Raw genomic sequence first — 20,166 nt, 5'->3', positions numbered from 1 at the left:
AGGGGACAGTTTAACCCGCCCCCCACCCTGCGCAGCGCCCTCAGAGCCCCGGGCCCGTCAGTGCTGGGGGAGCGGGGAGGGGCGCTGGGAGGCCATGCGGCCCAGCTCTTGCCTCTCGCCGCACACCTCGGAGGACGTTCTGGCCGCTCAGGAGATACACCGCTTTGAAAACTGACATGAGCTTCCTTTGTACTTCCTCCAACAGGCGCCCAGCCTGGGGTCTGGAAAACAGTCAAACCCTGTCAATGAAACACTGGCTGGGGAATTGCCACTTTCTTAAAGAGCATACAGCCTTTTCATTAACATAACAACAAAACAAAACAAAACCCCAAAAAACCCACACCCCAATTTTCAGGACTCAGTGACTTAGGAGAGGAGTAGCTAGTAATATTAGTCTTTCTCCTCCACCACATCTAGGGAATGCAAAATTTCAACCCCGTTTCCCTCATTAGTAACCACTCACTACAACATGGATGATTTTGCTGACTGTTGCACTTCTTCTAGCATAACTCAAATGTGTAATACACTTCAGCATATAGGATGCACCATTTTTAGGCCGGAAAAAAAGCAACCATCCAGATAAAGATTGTGCAGTTCTCACAGGCTGCAGCGTTGTGCATAGCAAGATGGGGATTAATAACATTAGCATAATTACCCTATATGCAACCTCTTAGGATACAACCATACACCTCTCTGAAACAATGCATTCTACTTCTCCAAATGCTTCATAACTTACAGAAAACTAAACCAGTGTGCAAGAAATTATGCAGTAGGAATCTGAAACGGTATTTGCTGACAGCCCACTGAGTGTTTAGCATTTCTAGTTTCTGCTCATGCTTCTGAATTCTCAAACAACGGACTCTGGAGGCAGCGAGCCGCTGTTCAGCTGCTGGACCTGGAAATCTTTCCTGGCTCGGTTCTGTTCAGTACCTGTCCACGTGCAGAGCTGCTTATTTTTAACTGCGCATAGTCTCAGCTCCTACTTAAGCCCAAATGAGTTTGAAGAATCAGTTGCAGATCTAGGTCCCAAACCAACAGACAAGTATCTAGGAACTCACACCCAGCTGCAAGATGCATTCCTCTGTGCCTTTTTTGGGGGGGGGGTTGGGGTGGGGGTTTTTTTTTTTTGGGGTTTTTGGGGGGAGGGGGGTGGGGGTATGGGTTTTTTGTTTGTTTGGGGTTTTTTGTTTGTTTTTTTTTGTGAGGGGAGGACAGGACAACAACAGGGGCACCAGATAACTTTAAAATCAGAGACCAAACTAGGACTTCCCGTACCAGCAAAGGAGTCATCTGCAAGACTAGAGTAACGCCTCCTTCCCTCCAGAAGAAGCAGAGGGTAGCATCATCCTGTTTATGCTATAGATTAGCTATTACAGCCTTTCTCCAAAAGACCTCTATTTCCCAGACACATTTAAACCCTCAGGCTCAAAAGAAGGCCTAAATTAACCAGATTGTCCCACTTTCATCCGTACTTAGTTAATAATAAATTAGCCAAAAAAGGCACCATTCAAGAGTTAAAATAAATCAGAGGCAAGTCTTTTCTAGCTGTTTGAAAAAACAGCAATAGGTCTCAGTTCTTAGGAGATGACCCTCTACTTTAGAAGCCATGGGCATGCACCTAGGCTGATGGCTCTCAGGATTTGCGACTTAAGATTCAGTGATTGCATTTTCCTCTGAAAACCCCAGCTGTCTTGGATTCTGTGCCAAAGCACCTCCCTTTGTGTACTTCCAGGGAGCCGAAACTCCAGGATCAAGCATCTAAAATTTAGAGGTCACAATATACATCTCCATCCATCCAGATCCTTTCTGGGATCTAATTTCAATCTGCCATGACAGTTGATAGCTACAGGGATTAGAGAGTGAAAAGATTTTTTTTTTTTTTTAATTTGTATTATAAAGACTACTGGTATGTAATCTCATAAAAAATAATTTGCAACTCAAGTCCAAGATAAAGTTTAAATTATTTTAGCAGTAACAATACACCATAAATGTCAGTATTCCTATAAACGTATTCAGGTGACAAAACTTACTTTCTTGGAAGTGTAAAACAGGGAGGCAATTAAAACCTGCCCCAAAGTTTTGGGTATTTGAAAGATCAAACAGATAGATGAAGCACAAAGCAAGTATCACAAGCTCCTTTTCTGCTAGTAGGGAACATAATAACAAACAGTACTTTTAAAGGTAACATTAATTTAAACATCTTTAATTTAGAGGTCTGTTGCATGCACCAATTCCTTAATAAACTCACACAGTACAAATACAACCTGCATACACATAGCTAGGTCCTTTGATTTCTATAGATGTGTGACCCCAACAATCTGCCTAGCCATGGAAAAAAGCATACTGGTTAATTCTACGCGGCCTGGAATCATGCCCTGTCACCGCTGCCTGCCCCACTCTCAGCAGCTCAGAGAATGGCACGTATCTTTTCTGCCTAGTTTCGGACAAGGTAACAGGTGCTATTAATGGAGCAACTTTAACCTTGAGTTGTTAAAAACAAACAATAATTATTAAAAAACAACAGAAAATCTTTCCAGACATGTATTTCAGTAGATAATGGAAATGGAAGAAAAGAGAGTACAGTACAATCATGCAAAGTGACATTTAGGCTTCAATGAAAAAAAGATTTCTTAGAAACTTATTTGAGGACTAAGACCTTGGCTATTGAATTACAGTATTTTTTTTATCCCCTAAACAGCCAAGGCTACCAATATAAAAATATATCCATAGATATACTAAACAATAAGTATACTAGGCTACTTTGGTGAACAAATCAGTACAATATTTTGATCATTACACTACAAGACAGTTTGGATAATCCCCAAATTAGTAGTTTTCCAACATTTAGAATAATGATCAAGTGAGTAGAACATGAAATGAGTTAAGCTATCTTAGTAAAAGACAGTATATCAAAAAATTTATGATCTTCAAATGAAACACCATACCTGAACAGATGAACATACATTCCTTTCTTTAAAGTAATATAGCTTGTAAACACATGTAACAATGTTTATGTATTAACTATATTAATAATAAGCTTCAGATTCTATAAACAGTACTTATTCAAGATTTATTCTTTTAATAAAATGCAGCTGACAGTCTCAACAACTTATAACATTTAAGATGAAGTAATATTTCCCCTTTAGTGTTCAAAGTACTTGGTACTTGTCATACACATTTTAATTTTCCCAATTAATATATTTATTTTCATGCATCTTCTAGATGGAGAACATCTATCCATTCATCTCTTACAGGATAGACATGAACAACTAGTTGAAAAAACACCTTTTTTTTTTTTTTTTTAAACTCTCAGTTCCTTGCTGCACTTTTCCCCCCCAAATTCTGAATCCCAAATAACTTACAGTAAAAATACAAATTCTGTTTTGGAAGAAAACATACAAAATATACACTGTGTAGTGTGTGCACCTAAGTAGCTTGATTGTCAAGTAGTGCAAGTTCTCACTTTGACATATACACTTTTTTGGTTTTAGAGACAAGAGTTTGTTTCACTGATCTTTGCGGATCCCATTTTTTGCCATCTTTGGTAGTCTTTTTCCCTTCGTGTAAGCGTGGTACCAGAAGTGGAGAAACAAGAGCAAAAACATAAAGCCATATAGCCAAATAATAAACATGAAAATTGGATACTGGTACGGGCAATCATCCATGATGTAGATTTGTCCTATATGGCCTGTAACCATAATAAACTGGACCTGGAGGAAAACAGTGAAGAAAAATACTTTTAAAATAAATTACAAACTTACTACAGAAGTATAAAAAGATTCAGCATAACTTGCATACAGAAAAACAGAAAGTGTGCTTGGGTGGAGGCTTTCTAAAATGACAGAGATGCACCTTTAGAGCCTGTCCCCCAAAATGTTACTTCACTGGAAAACATTTTCACAGAGTAAAGAAAGAGAAGTCCTAGGACAAACTCAATTACAAGCAGCACTGAGAAACCCATACTAGGAGAATGGGAGACTACCCTGGACAGTTCAGAGAAGACAGAACAGTGTTTGACCTGTTCTTGACAAATGGAGGCTCCTTGAGAAAAATCAGCCAGGAAAAACAAAACAAAACCAAAACAAAGAAACGACCATTACAGGATTGGTGAAAAACAAATTCCCCCCTTCCTCGCACATTAGCATGTGACAGAAAGGTATGCAGGTCCCAAAAAGTAACTTAATGGAAGATTTAAAAAAAATAATAATTTCCATACAAACTCCAAGTTAATAATCCACTGGTAGTGCCGCCAAGACAAAATACTTAAAGTTATAAATATTCAAGCTAAATTGTTCAGTTACATGTGGTTACATTAACTATCCTAGTAATGTCAGAACTGGTGCAAGCAGCCAGCCATGGCTGTTTCTCCCTGCTCCTTTCTCTCCTCCATCAGCATCCTTGCTCAGGCCAAACTAATTGTTTAGCCAGAAGCTGAACTTAGAAAATTTGGCTATTAAAAAAAGCTAGGCATGTAAAGGCACCCAGAGGATTTAAACCTTTTGAAAGTGATTTAATGCTGATAAAACAGTTAGTGTAATTACTGCAAAAGTGTTTTTTAATGCTGTGAGTTAGAGAGAGGTAAATTCTCTAAACACATTTTCTGTGAAAGAATGGACATGAAGTGCTAAAGAAATATGTTTTTTTTCCCCTTTCCTCACTACTAGTCATGTGTATTCTGCACATTAATTATGATTTCTTGGTGTAAAATTACATTCTAATCATTTTTACACAGACAATGAGTTCTGTAAATATATTTAACAAGTACTGCATAACTGAAAAGCTCATGTCTAAATCTGTGATTATAGCAAACACTGTAGTCAGTAGATATAAGTATATAACTGAGGGGAGCTCACAACTTTTGTTTTACTCAATTAAAACATGAATAAACATTGTACCAACTGTAAGCCACACACATGAACATAACTAAAAGTACAAATGTATTGCATTAAGTCTGTGTTAACCACAATCAGCTTTCTGAGAGGTGTTTGTGTCAAACAGAAAGTTACTCACAAGTTGTATAGTTGTCATGTATTTTTTCCACCACAAGTATTTATGATAGGCTGGCCCCAAAGAACAGATTCCATAATAAGTGTACATGACAACATGGACAATACAGTTCAGCAAAGCATGAAATGTTCCTAAACCACCTGTAGAAAAACAAAACATCGTAGTAATATTGCATCAGCTATTAAAAAAGGCACCTCAGGTCCTATTAGTTTGTTTTGAGTTGAGGTAGAAAAAACACGTACCACAAAACCTACAGACTTTGAATAAACCTCAAGGTATTTAACCTGAACTGGGTTGACACCAATTCTGAGGGACCACATCAGTTTCCTTGCTCCGAACAGGCTTACCTAAGCATTTCCAGAACAGCAATAAAACCTACCTGATCTTATTATCTGTAAAGGGTTTTAGTGGAAATTTTTGTTCTTTGGGTTAATTTTTTAATTATTTTTTATTAAAACATATACATGATGGACATACAGATAATTTAGTAGAAACAGTGTTCCTCCTGTTTTACATCTCTTTTCTAGACATCGTTATGAACTTTGCAAAGCTCTGAAGGATAAGTAATAATTCTCTCCCCAACACCCATATTTCCAGATTCCCAAGGAAAGAATCGCATTTTCAGACATTAAGTTTTTGGAATCATGACTTAAGTGAGAGTCTCACAAATCCGAGGTCCATCTCAAAACCATACTTACAGTAAAGAGGAAATCTGAGGTCAAGTAGCCCCATTTGGGGCAAACTCATCACAGAAACTGCTAAGATACAAAAATTTCACAAAGGCAGTAGGAAACACTCCTTTTCTGTTGGATCATCTATGGAGTTAAGATGATCCTGCTCGAAGTAATTTTATTTTAATGAACACAAGAAATAATAGGTAAAATTATCTAAGAAGTGGCAGACAGAAAAGTATTTTTAAGAGAAATATAAACATGAAAATACTGAGCATCAGGATGAAAACAAGGTGACATAAAAGCAGACATTTAGTTAGAGGGGAAAAAAAAGCCAATTTTCCATTAAGAATCATTCAAGTTAAAAATAAAACTTATTTTGTGATTTTAGTAGTTCACACTAATCTTCCGCTTGATAGATCAACTCCTCCAGCTGTGATTGCAAACTTTCTTTGAAACTTAGCTATTTGTATTTTTAAAAATAATTTGAGTGTTCTTACAGTTCAAATGTACATACTTTTTTTGGCTTGCACAGTGTATATTCAAAAGAAAAAATAAATAGTTAAAGCAGAGGAAAAAAAAAAAAAAGAGAGAAAAAAATAACCCAATCAAGAGTAAAAAAAAATGCTCCAAAAAGCAACACCATACATAACCACTGTTTTACAATTTCCTGTTAATAATCAGAGAAAAATCAGCATCTCTGTTCAAACACATTGGGTTTTTTACAAACAGGTGGAAAACTTGATCAATGTCACTATTTAGAAGGACAAACAGTGATGAAACTGAATACAAGATAATCATCAGCAGGACTAAAATTCTTGGAAAAAAATTAAGTTCTCAAACAGAACAATATTTGGAAAGATTAGTATAAAGATAAGCAATAGAGTTGTAGGAATAAACACAGCTCTGCAGGAGTATAAGGAACTATTATTAGCAGAGGACAAAACAGTTCTTCCACACTTTGCTGAAAGTATTTGTCAAATTATCACATGGGCAATTTGAATCTGACGCAAAATCAGAAGCCTGTAGCTGGTATACTGATCCAACATCCAGATAAAAGGCAGAAAGTTAATCACCTCTAAATGGAAACTTTTCAAGGTTGAATAGGACAGACTGATAGTTGCTGAGGTTTTTTTTTCTGTAAATCTATAAACACAGTGAACTGTATGCTGAGAAAACTATTCATAATTTCATCATTAATTTAATGTACCAGTTACTCAGCAACAGCTGAGAAAGACATGATCAAGGCACCAGCTTCTTGATAACAGAAACTCAACAAATAAGCAGAAGGATATCCTTTTATAGACTAGGAAAATCTGCACGCTGGACATGTTCAAAAGAATCCATTTACAAATCTTCTGGACCACTTCCAGGTCTTATTTTTGTATTCATAAAACAGATACTAACAGATCAGATTTAATAAGGAATGGTTCTCTTCATTAATTTGTCACCACTTTTCTGGGAGAAAAAGACATGCTACAGAACATGAGTGAAGAAACATGTAGAAAACAAACCTATTGCTTGGTAGAAATTCCTAAAAAAAAAAAACCCACACCCTCCTAGAGATTAACTAGTAAATGACTGCACCTTCCTCCACTCTCTGCTTATCAGGCTATTCTCATGGCAAGCTACACGTATTAGTGGTGCACACTAATAATATAGCCTGGGAAGATACATGCATAGACACACAGAGCAGGAAAGGAGAAAGTGAAGGTAAGCTAGAAGTGGACAAAGACTTTCAAATCAGTACAATTCAAGTAAGTTTCTGTAATAACTAAGGTCCAGAGAATATTCCTGTAGTTTTGTGAAAGCCAAAGTATTAGATGTAATTAAACCCCAATTACGGTACCCACAGCCAGTAAAAATAACTGTAACAAAGCCTGAATAATTCCTTAAACAGGCAAAAAAAAAAAAAAAATCCTCACCTCCAACTCAGTTCTTACATTTTAGGGGGACAGATGCCTTTGACATACTTTCAACAAAGCTATCTGCCTCATACGTCTCCCCTAGCACTTCTGATTTTGCAGTCGCATCTCTTTTTCATGTAGTAATGCTCTTTGCTTATATACCACTCTCTCCTCTGCACCTTTTCCTCCCCCAGAAGAACCCAACAATGCACAAAATGCTGTCAAATAGGAAAAAATAAATACTCCCCATCCATTTAAGTAATTATGGTGATCTCAAATGTTCCATGAAATAATCTAGATTTCAAAACACTTATGTTTGTGAGATTTTTAATTCTGTTCTTTAAATATTTTTGTCTACCACAGTTAACTTTTACTGCCAGAAGATATGTACAACTTAAACTCTCTCTCCACTACCTGGAGCAAATTTGACTCCAAACCACCAGGTCCATGGCATGATGGAATGATGAAAGACATGCAGGAATGTAACTTGGTTGTTTTTCTTACGCAGCACAAAAAATATCTGAAACAGATTTTTAATGAACACAATGTTACAGGAGATCATCAAGCCCAACATACTTACAGAAAGCTGTATGCATCAGTGCTGGTTGCTCAGTACTATACATTTTAAAAGTCTTAACAGTTGCAGCCTTGGGAGAAGAAGGGCAACTGAGGCTCTGGATATGCGTACTAGTTTTCAAAAAAAATTTAACCAGTAGGTAAAATCTACCTGTGAAGTGCCAAAAGGCAAGGCAAGCTTTGAATGCAAATGTCAAAGGTTGAGCCATCACCTCTGTGTGCAATAGACAGTGCAAGATGGACTTGCATGGATTGAGAAGTATCTAGAAGCATCAGATTTTATCCCCTGAACTACTAAGGCAAGGCCATTTGAGAAAATTAACCGGAGGACTAGCAACAGACAGAGATAGTAGAAAATATGAAGTTAGAAAAACAGTACTTTATTATGAACACTGACTTAGCTACCCTTGTGAAAAAAAAAAAATTGAACAGAATATATGTAGGTATTCTTAATTGATATTGATGTGCCACATTTTAAAGGACAGACATCAAGGGAAGTGGTAAGAGAAGACAGAGTAAGAAAACTGTATAAGGAGATGGCAGGTCATGCAAAGGATAATATCAGATAGCAAGAAAAGGAACACAGAAGAAAGGAAGTCTGGTGTGCCAGGAAAAACATTCAGAAACAGCTGACTCAAGTAAAGCTAAGAAATTACTTTTGCAATAAAACCAAAAAGCTGTTGAGAAACAGGTAACTGACTGGGTGGATTCAAACAAAACAGATTTTTAAATAAACAATTTTTCAGGCCCGGGACTAATTAGAAAGGAGCAGTCTAACCCAGAGGGTAGTAAAGGTAAAGAGAGGACTAAAGTTGTCAGGCTTTTCCAGTTTTAGCATTCCTGGCCCTTCCATTGCCATTCCATTTGGCTCAGTCAGTAAGATCTTCCAGTGTTGAATCATGAGTCTATCTGCAGATGAAAGTTAGATGGCTAACTTTGCTCATAGGGTGTAGAACATCCTCATTGCTCACGAATCAGCTCCTGAATGGCCACTATTGTGCCCCATACAATAAAGCAAGCAAAATCACAGCTGATTCCAACACTCAGAAGATGGCTTCTGAATAGCTAAGCCACCCATACTAGGTGTCAGTCTTGGGAAGAGGGGAAGGCAGATGATTGCTGGTGGTGAGAGAGGTCTGCTTTCTGCTTCAATGCATTGCTGCCGAGACTTTCTTTGAAACAGAGTGCCAGCCTGATAAACACATCTATAGTCCTGACCATGAAGGCATACAAAGGAATTTAGAGCAGGTAGGAATGGCAAGTTATGCTGTATTCAGAGGTGCTGATGCAAGCATTCTGAATATGGAAGATAAAATCTGAAGATGACATGGAAAAAAATTCAACATGATCAACACCATTTTTTATCTGCAGTGTGGACAGAAGCACTGCCATACCACAACAGGTTAGTGTATTCAGCTGTTAAACAGACAAGTTGTCAGGGCTTCCTAAATTTTTAAAGGTGTGTTCTCTCATTAACATTTTTCCTGTTAATCAAGGAATGCCAATGTGATGGGACAATAGGATGAGAAGAGATAATAAGGGTAAACACCTTGATGGTATTCCAATAATTGAAGGTTGGAGGGATAAATAAAGAGAAATTTATGCTTCCAGCCCCAAACAGCACCAATTCTTCTACTGTGAAAAGGAAACATCACTACTTCTTTTGTTAAGCTACAAATACTTACAGTGTCTAATAATTCAATGAACTTGGAAAAGTAGTAAAGCCAACAAATTCGTACCATCTGCAAAAGTAAAAATCAGAAATTGTCAAATCATAATAGTTATATATAAAACTAAGCAGCTGCAAGAAAATTAAGTAACTATATTAAAATAAAGTAATGGGACAAATAAATGGTGTCGCAAGGTTGTCATAAATATTCAAATGTATGATTTGATTGGTTTTTCTTTAAAAAAACCAAACATTTTTAATCCTGAAGGAATTTTAAAACCAAGAAGAACAAGCCAACAAATACATTGCCTCTTTTTTTTCCCCAATCAATCCCTACAGTTAACTCACATGCTCTACATTATGCAAGAGGGCATTTCCATTTAGTGCATTCCACTCTACAACAGTGCATTTGGTTGTTCAAAAAGCATTTCCAAAAATAAAGTCAGTGGAACATAAAAATTCAGCTGTGCTTTTAGCAACTTACCCTTAGAGCTGTAGGTGACCTCGAGTAGTCAACAATATCACACCGGAATGAGTACCCTGTGGCCCAACCTGACATAAGAAACTGGAGCAAAGAAAAGAGAAAGGGCAAAGATTTACTTTATGTCTTTTGAAAAATTCATTAATTTCAGATTACTTTTGCAATCACTAAGCAGGAGGGAAAAACAATATTAACAACTTGTTGAATCAGCAACTTTGTCAATCATCTACCTCTATGTGGCCCATAATATCCTCTGCTCTTGCAGATTAATGCATTTCTAATTACAAGACCACACCTACGGACCAGGACTTTCTTCCTACACCCATTATCTCAGCATATAACTGAAGATGAGAAACAGCTGCGTCTCAAAACTAATGTTAGAAAAGCAACTTACCGGGTAAATCAGATCACAAAACCAAATCAAACATTTTGAATTTTTTGTAAATTACTATCATGGCCAAATATCTTAATACTGAAAAGAAAATAGTACAGCACCCTAACACTGAAAGAAAACCAGTACAACAGAAAAGTATGGTTTAATATCATTAAAGGCAGGAAATTAATCAATATGCACTATATTTTTAGTATTACGCTTTCTAAAATTTTGCTTAGTTAAAGTGCATGATTCAGTTAGTCTTTCACTGGTATGAGGCATGAGAAGCTAGGGTTTTTACAATCAGGAGCACACACATGCAAGAGGACTGTATGTAACAAATATATTTTTTTTTTTCTCTTGGAATATATTAGAGCTTGGACAAAAGCAACATTGTTAATATTACACTTTGCTTATTCCCCTTCCAGCCACTACGACTACTGCATCTTATATCTGTTTATAAAGTGCTTCTCATCCACTGATCATCATTATTCACTCACGTACGGTAGGAGGTATAGCTCTCAAGAGACTGAGGGGTTTAGTCCATGACTGCAAAAGATGTTTAACTTCCTAAAAGAATCAGTTGCTTAAATAAAACAAGATTTGAAACACCACCAAGACAGCACAATACTAAAGCACCCACCCAATGGCTTCGATCCAAAAATGGAAAGAATCAGCTTTTTGCTGGAAGCCAGACAATAGCAGAGGTTCAATCTGTTACACTCTATCCATGCATTCTTTCATGAAATTTTAACACAGAAGTCTTGACAGCAGATTAAGTGAATAACATTCTACTGTCAGACACTAACAGAAGTTTAACTTTTTTGTTTTATTTTGTTTCTGAGGGCTATAACCAAAACCAAACATCACTAAATCACAAAAGGAATTATGGTGACTTTCCAAATCAAAATAATAAATAATAAACGTGTGCATCTTGCCCACCAGGTATAGCTTTCCACACAACAGTCATGACACAAAGTAGATGCTGCAGCATTGCCTATGGAACACTTCAAAGAAATGTCAGGCAGTTCACTAACTCATAATGAAATTAATGCAAATTGAGCTAGAAGAAAGGTATCCTGCCAATTCAGCACAATAATCTGACAACTTTTCATCACCAGTTTGCCATCACAAAGCCAGATGCAACACAAAAAGGGTCAGTACTAGTAAAGTGATGTTTTACCATGCAAATGTATAAGGCTATCATTTACTAAATCCTACTGTTAAATAGCTACACTTTAAAAAACAAAAAATACAAACAAAATCCTAAAACAATGCAACAGACATTAGCTATCTTAAGGTTTAAAAGCTGGTCCTAAATTAAAGCTTCTACTTAGCCTATCCCATTCATGGTTATCGATTTTTGGGTCGCTCAATCCATAACCCTATATAACACATCAGGCTTTCCAGTTTTAGAAGTCTAACATTTGCTTGGGCTATGAAATATAGCAAAATCTCAACATTCCTATTGAGAAAAAGAGCATTTACTATTGGGGGGGGGCGGGGAATAAATGCTGAAGATTTTCTTGTTGTTTCTTTGTTTTGTTGGTTTGTTTTATTTATGGGTTCTCTTGGTGGGTTTCGTGGTTTTTTTGTTTTGGTTAGGTGGTTTGGTTGGTTGGTTGGGTTTTTTGTGGTTTTTGGTTGTTTGGGGTTTTTTTTAAAGGGTGAATATCCCCAGATTAAATATTGTTAAATTCTGTCATTTAAAATGCAGATCTAACTGAAGATCATTCTATAGTAAACACTCTATACAGTGTTTGAAACATCAGTGTTGACTATCACCTAGTAAGCCAGAAACAATTACAACAGACTAAAACAAATATATAGTCTACTTTACCTGCTACAGCCCAGGGAAACTAAGTAAGTTAAGAGGATTTTTAATTTTGTAAATTATATATAATGGCACATAGAATATTTTACAATCTCTCTTTTTAGTCATACTCTTTCTAGGTATGACTTTTTTCTTTTTTTCAAGTATCAGATCAATCAGTTTAGCATACTGCTTGGAGGGATATAATTCAAACAATCATAATAGTTTTTTGAGAACTGCAGAGTGAAAATTAATAAATTTATTAAAAGCTAGTAAGAGGATACTTAGAGATGCAAAATATATAAATATTATAAAAGTAGTACTAACTTCGTAAGTCATATACAAAGAGAGGGCTACCACACCAAAATTATAAAATGCCATTATCTGCCTGAGTTCAAAAGGCTTTTTATTTTCCATGAGTTTGGGTCCCAAGGAAGTGACAAAATAAATGTAGGTTCCAATGATAAAGGTTGTTGGAAAAGGTGAAGACATGAGTGGCCAGCCTTCCAGTCTTGGATCTAGAACCAGGGAAGAAAAAACAAGAAATCAGATCTTTCCAGTACTTACTAAATCCTAAAACAGCTAAAGAAAGGTACTTAATCCTCAATAGTTTAGGTTTTGCTGACACCAATCATGTTTCAGAGACCATTCACTTCAAATTCATACCAACTGGATAACAAGATTTAGCACCTGTAGGATTCAACACTTCTTTTTCTATCAATTCTTCACATGTAATGAACCCATAGGGTTAGGAGGAGACACATAAGCAACGTGACTTTTGGTCTAGAGCTCTCCCACATGAAAAGTCTGCATTTTCACACATGAACGAGGCTCAGAGGGCAGCACAGGAAGGCAACACACAAGCAGATCACTGAGGCTGCATATCCACATGAGACTTCTTCTAGAAAAGCATGAATCTTATTTCACGACCTCGTCGGAGACAGGTTAGTGGCCCCACTTTTCAAGATCCTTGCGCTTTATAAGCAGTATGGCATTAGACATAGTAAGTATAAGGATTTTAAAGTTAGAAGACCTCTGTCCCATCAGTTGGTATTCATAGCTTAGTACATGAGACTCGTGCCTATTCAGTCCAGATGCACCACCAATTTCACAGCACCATAAAACAGACTTTCATATTACAAGCCTCCAAACAGCAGAAGTGTTGCCAGTTCCTCTCCAGTTATCCCGGAAGTATTGCAAAGAGCCCTTCTCCTACACACACCCCGCTCCCTCTCCCTGCAGCTGAGCCTGGCACGTGCTCCCTGTGAGCTTCACCATGATCCCACTACACATGTCTGTGGTTTTTCACCAAGTCCCAACTCACCAAAGACTTCATTTCTCCATAAGCAGGAGAACTGACATGAACTTAATGTATTTATTTTAATGTATATTTTTCTAATTTTTATAAACTAACTTCTGGCAGATTCATATCTGAATGGTCCCAAACTTAACTACTGACTCAGTACACTGCTGCTTCCATGATTTGCTGCTGTATTTTGGGTGTGAAATTACACCACTGCAGTTTTTGTTAAGTGTTTAGTTCATGGCCACGTATCTTAAGTCAGTGATTTTCAACCCACAGTATTCAAGCAACATATCAGCCATGAGACCCTCTGATGTTGTTTATAGCCAGTGGAAGTTTTAAAACAGACTGAGGAGGAAATCACATTAAAATGCTACTCACAGCCTGTAATGTGCCCAGTGCTGCTACCCACAGACTAACAAGGACTGTGAACCGTAGCATTAGGCATCTCTATGTGTTGCACTGCAAGAGTATCACCAGCTCTTCACAACCGACTGCTTTTTCTGCATCTACCCCTTGCACTGATACTGCTTTCCCATTGGTTTTCCCAGCTTGATCCTGAGGAAGCCATGCCCAGCCGCTAACAGTACACTACCAGATACCAAATATAAGCACTGTTAGGCAGGGAGATGAGGAACTCAAATTCTGAAGACATTGATGATGCAGCAGAAATGCTCCGTCACCCAGCTCCATTCCAATCCACTTTAACCCATGTATTATACTGACAAAACTCCTTTTTCATTTGCATGCTGTAATTCTACAGAACAAGAGAAGCGGTTCTCAGCAATACTGGAAAAGATAAATTAGTAATTTTATTGATCAACCTTCACTGCTTCTCAAATTTTCCCCAGGAATCAGTTAATTCCTGTCACTAAGTGCCTACCACAGTGAAGGAACACTCAGGCATGCCACTGCAACAGATGGATTTTAACCCCAAACTTGAGATATTCTCTGTCATTTTTTGGTAAGCAAGCAGAACCGGAGAAAAACAACATTAAAGCAAAACGTGTTTAGTATCTTCATACCAGCTGCAACAAGAGACTAACATTCCTCTGTAAAACAGAACTGTGACAGAGTTAATTACTCTGAGGATTAATTTCAAGATACTGTAAACTTATCAAGGTTTTTATTTCTTGTACTTTGCAAAAGCAAAACACAGTAACATCATGCCCCTAGCTCAATTAACTGATAAAATATCATTATTAAGCAATTAAAAAGAATTAAAGCTTTACTCTCAGTAGCACAGGAAAAACGTGAACTATATATTCTCGCAAGCCAGAAACTCTTACAGAATAAAGTCTGCACTTTATTTAGTCTGAGGTTATAACCATAAACTAGCTCAGTTTTACTTTTTTTCACTTTTTAAAATGCAGAAACTAGTCTGTTCTTTTCAGTAATAAGTGTCAACAGGCAACCTTGCAAGTCTTAAACATTTACAGGAAGACAAAGCTACTCTAAGTTGATAAACAGTATACCTAAAATAGCTATACACTGCTATTAGAACTTATTGAAAGTTAATAAGTTTTAGATTTAAATGACTCACCAGCATCTTTAATCCATTCATCATACAGTAGTACAGCTTTTGATGTCAGATTGCTAAGGGACATTTTCACTTGATTAAGATTTTATGATGCTACCTGCAGGAAAACAAAACAAAACAGAAATATGGATTTTTGTAATTAATAAAATAAAGGTCAATGAAGTGTTTTGAAAAAGATTTTAATGAAACAGAATGGAAAAAAAACAGAGAGGGCTAACAGAGCACCACATGTGAAACACAGATCAGGGAACATTAGATGACCACATTGCACTGTGCCTGATGCTAATTTATAGCTGAGCTGTGCAACAATATGGTTTTGTAATCTCTACATACCAAACCAAGGTGCTGCCATTCCATAAAGCATTATCTCAAGAAACCATGCTGTGGTTAACCGTTACATTTAAGGGGAAAATATAAATAAAGAGCAGCTGCTTAAATTAATTTTTATTGCCATCTCCACTTAAAGTCCAAGTCAATGATATGTGAAGAAGTTCAACTTTGTAACTTTTATTACTGAAAACTTTGATTTTTCTAACTAAGAAGTATTTCTAAGGTAGGTGGAAAGGAGGAAAGGTGCCGATATGTCTGCATACTCCTTTTAAATATAATAATTAGTTATGTTATAATTAGTATGCAAATAACACTGAGATGAATCAACTGTTTCCACACCAGGAAACCTGTAGTACCAGCCGTAACACTATTAACTCACAAAAATTATCCAGCACATCCAGTTTGCATGCAGCACCACCCACATATGTAAAACCTTTCAAAGAAGTATGCTTACATGAATACTGAGTTTTGCTTAAAAATCAAATACTCACCAGCCCTTCCATTGCCTCATTCCCCCCAGAAAATACTCTTTTAAAAATCCTAACACATTTGAAAGATACCTCTCCTGTTCTCACTCAGTGTCTCACTCAGTGTCATTTCTCTCCATACCCCTGTGCAATCTTCCCACTGTATTCACCTTTGTTAGCCCAGGCTGCAACACACCCTGATAACCAGCTCCCTTCCTCCAGCTGCCCTTCTACAACTCCTTCAGGCTAAGCAAGCTCCTGGTTTGAAGAGCCAGTTCTGCCCTCATGATAGTAATGCATCTTTCTCTCAGATGTCTCCACTATCAGCTTCTCATTTGTCCTCACCTTAACACTCCTGCAAAATAATTTCACCATTATCTCCATTTCTACAGGTACCTTCTGTTCACTGGCATTTCACAGAAGTTTTCAGGCCCGTCGAAGTACACTACACCCACCTCTCATCACAAGATGCAACACAGACAAGCCTGCCTCCATTAGAGTTCACCTGATCTACCTCTTCCCAATTTCCATTTTGCTACCCACTTGTTTTCTTGCTTGCACTTGTCCTGTGTATCTGAAACCACCATCAATTTCTTGTTCAGAAAATATTCCCTCTGCAAGTCTCTTTAAAGTTCACAATTTCCAGAAATACCATCCTCCAGCATCAGCATTTCCCAACACACTGTCACTGCCTTTATGCTGACGATTTTCACATGCTCTGTGTTCATATTACATTGTTTGCTGCAAAGCTCTGATTATAAAGGTACTGGCAAAGTCTGAAGAAGCAGGGGACATCCTCTACCTCTTCCAATGGAAACTTGAGTGGCCCTCTTCCTTTTGGCACTAGCAATCATAGAAGAAAAAAAGGCTTTTAAGGTATAAATATCCCTGCCCTCTTGCTCCATAAGCCAAACTATGGATGATACCAAACATATATAGATTCAACTCTGTCCTGAAAACCAGGTACTTCAAATTGTCCTATTATGTCAACCAGGCAACTCAGCTTTAAGTAACTGGTGCTGGAGGAAAGTGTCAAAAATCTGTATTTTATAATTATTTTATTAAAATAACTACATTGATTACAATAAGTTATTTTTAAAATCAAGTATTTTTACCATTTCAGTCTCACAAGAACAGTCTATCAAGAGACAAGGCATGGCAAACAGAAGGTACCTTGTTCAGCAGTTATATTCTCCCAAAGCCTACAGACACCTTGTGCACAGTACAGATCAATATTTCAATAAAAATATATTCACTGAATACAAATAATAACATTACATTTAACAAATACTTAAACAAGAAAAACAGCTTACTGATTTCACTGCCAGTCAGTCTCATCCTGATGAAGACGTTACTGGAACTCAGACTGACTAGCTCAACGTGCTAACCAAAACCTGTGTTACATGAGTAACCTACCCTTCAAAACACGCTCTCAAAAATCCAGAAAATTCTGGTGTGGACAGGCTCAAAATGAATTGCCACTAATTACAGGTTTGGGGATGGTGATTGATTTCTTCCCTCTTATGGTGCAAGGCTCTCATCCGGACAACTGCATCCTCACAAATACAGAATTATGTACTTTTATCCACTTGATTCATCAACACTGCATTAATTTTGCTTTAGAAGTGCGACAAACATGCTATCAGTGTTTAGAAAGCAACTTCTACACCTATCAGGCATTAGGACCAAAAGGAAGCTTTTTAACTGGAACCAGGCTATTTCCAACAGATTGCTTCTGCTCATAGTAGAAAGGCAGCAAATGAGAACAGTGAATCCTTGTGTTTCCCAGCCCCTGCCGTACTGATGGAGGAGCATTTGTCCCACCTCTCCTGACCCCAGTACTCACAGCTCTTCTGCCTTTAAAACATTTCACAAGAGCTAAGTCAGCAGAGGCTCTTAGCCTTCAAGGTTTCTTTTCTGTTCATAACCAAGCAAGATACAACTTTAGCAGCACAGCAACTTATTCTGAAAGCTTTTGCAGTTTAGTTACTACCCATGAGAGAAAGATGTACCAGCCAGAGAGCAGCCTCAGCCTCATGACACAGACATTCTAACTGATCAATTATTCCGAATCTGAAGGTAAGCAATGTAAAATAAGTTAAAACCAGTTATTCAGAGAGCAGTTATTTTCTTAACTAGCTACATAATTTTTCGTTGAAAGTTCATTTCTATGAACCATTCTTTGCATTAATGTTAGGTTTTCATGATTTTTTTGTTTGTTATCTACCTACAAGTAGGATTAATGGCAGCATTGAAGGTATTCTGTCTTATCCTGTTAAACTTACTTCACACACAAATTCATATGTACTGGAAGATAGTATGATAAAGACTTGCTTTTGAGTCTGTTGGTTTAAAAAAAAATAGAAGCATAAAAAACCCCCACATACCTACACACAAGGTAAACAACTAGCTTGTACTTCAGCACAAAAACAAACCAGTTTTGAAAGACTGTTTTTTCACAGTACAACCATGTTGTTGAGAAGTAACCTGATAAGGCTTTGACCGCAATACAGTCTTCCAAAATGTCAAGCAATTTTGAAGCCTACAGAATTTATCCTCTAAACATGAGACTGGAAATATTTGGCCTGAAGGGAAAAAGACGTGGGGGCAGAGAAGGCCGCTTGTTAAATACACAGCTGCAGTTTTTAATGCTGTAAACGCATCTGCACATTGAGCATTTGTATAGACACAGTTCAGTGTAACAAAATTTTAACATGCAACTAAAACTCACTAACAGTAGAGAATTTCCTTTTTAAAATAGTCTCTAGATTGTAGTAATCTCTCAAAATTAGAGAATTCACAATGGCAGACTAATTTTCAAAAATAGTTCATTTTAAATGTTGCATTGGAAGCAATTTACATAATTTTTTTAAAATGCAGGCATAAGTTCAGTCTGCCCGGCTTGAAAAGTGCTAGAGAACACAGGCAGACCTCTGAAGCACACACGTTCAGAAAACAAGCACTGAAATAACCTCAAAAACACATGCAATATACTCAGCTCTTAGAAAGAAGTGCTATTTTACTTTTTTTAATTTTTATTTTAAAATGCCAATGGAAGTAACGTTGTGCACCTAGGTTCAAGCCAGCTATACCAATATAATTTCTGAAGACATCTTTAAACAGCTGTATCTTCACTATTATAAAAATAGGGAGTCTAAGTGGAGCAAATGAGGGAAAAGGCTGTGTTAAAAAAGCAAAGTCATTTGCTGGCCTCTGGTCCCTTGTGGCTCAGTAGACAGATAAAGAGCCCACTAACTGCAGCTGAGTTAAGGCATACAGCTTGGCAGAACCAATTTAAAGTTGGGCCATTACCTTTACTGGAGAGGGAAGGGTACATGATAATTTTCACCAGCCAGAAATGCCACAAATATCACAGCAAACCTTATGAGAATGCCTCATGATGACAAATAGCAGGTAATAAGTTGCTGGAAGTGCTCAAATTCAGTTAGCATGCAAAACTATTAGTGATTCTTGTAATGAGTATTACTGGTATGCCTCAAACATTCCTTATTTTTAAATGAGAACAAGAAGTTTCTCACATCGCTTTGCTTAACCCACATGAAAGATATTTGCCATTCTTGATGCTCATTTATTCCCCCCTACATAGTTTTTAAATGTTAAAACAAATATCAAGATGAGCTTTTAAATAGTAATTTTACTTAATGTTTTATGTTGATGGCTACTGAACAAAACCAGCAAACAAAAGAACTTGACAGAAAATCAAGCAAAATGGAACCGTCTAATCTCAGTTCTGTCACTACAGAAAACAAGTTCTAAAAACTCAGTGGGAGCACTTAAAGTTAAGAATTTGCATTAAGAGACCACAGCTAATTATTAGGAAGACAGACAAGCTAGTTTTACAGGAACCTCTTTGCAAAAGGCTGGAGAATATGACAGTACAAACTTCAATGGGACAATTTCCACCCAAGGCAGGTCGCAAAAGCAAAGGTTCTGGAGAATCACACCCTGCCCTGACTAGCAGGTAATGACAGGTGGACTCTCCGCCCCACAGAGTGCACAAGAAGATGG

General features: G+C 37.2%; 1 protein-coding gene across 3 annotated transcripts; it reads right to left on the bottom strand.

The window, feature by feature from the left end:
* Nucleotides 1-3,500: 3,500 nt before the first annotated feature.
* Nucleotides 3,501-16,636, bottom strand: ELOVL7 (ELOVL fatty acid elongase 7). 3 transcript variants are annotated; one of them, XM_029085558.1, is made up of 8 exons: nucleotides 16,589-16,636; nucleotides 15,344-15,433; nucleotides 12,825-13,015; nucleotides 10,315-10,395; nucleotides 9,847-9,903; nucleotides 8,000-8,105; nucleotides 5,011-5,147; nucleotides 3,507-3,710 (listed from the first exon to the last, which is right to left on the bottom strand). In XM_029085558.1, the coding sequence occupies exons 2-8, from the start codon at nucleotides 15,405-15,407 to the stop codon at nucleotides 3,507-3,509; spliced, it is 840 nt and encodes a 279-aa protein (XP_028941391.1). In that variant the 5' UTR covers nucleotides 15,408-15,433; nucleotides 16,589-16,636. The 3 variants fall into 3 exon arrangements, with proteins under 3 accessions (XP_010168698.1, XP_028941391.1, XP_010168700.1); XM_010170398.1 differs by lacking the exon at nucleotides 16,589-16,636 and adding an exon at nucleotides 16,158-16,173 and having other exon boundaries at nucleotides 15,344-15,379; XM_010170396.1 differs by lacking the exon at nucleotides 16,589-16,636 and having other exon boundaries at nucleotides 3,501-3,710; nucleotides 15,344-15,575.
* Nucleotides 16,637-20,166: the final 3,530 nt, after the last annotated feature.

Source organism: Antrostomus carolinensis, unplaced genomic scaffold (assembly GCF_000700745.2).
Source record: "Antrostomus carolinensis isolate BGI_N321 unplaced genomic scaffold, ASM70074v2 scaffold24006, whole genome shotgun sequence".
Taxonomy (NCBI): Eukaryota; Metazoa; Chordata; class Aves; order Caprimulgiformes; family Caprimulgidae; genus Antrostomus; species Antrostomus carolinensis.
The sequence above is the reverse complement of the archived record's forward strand: the minus strand, read 5'-3'. Positions and strand labels throughout refer to the sequence as shown.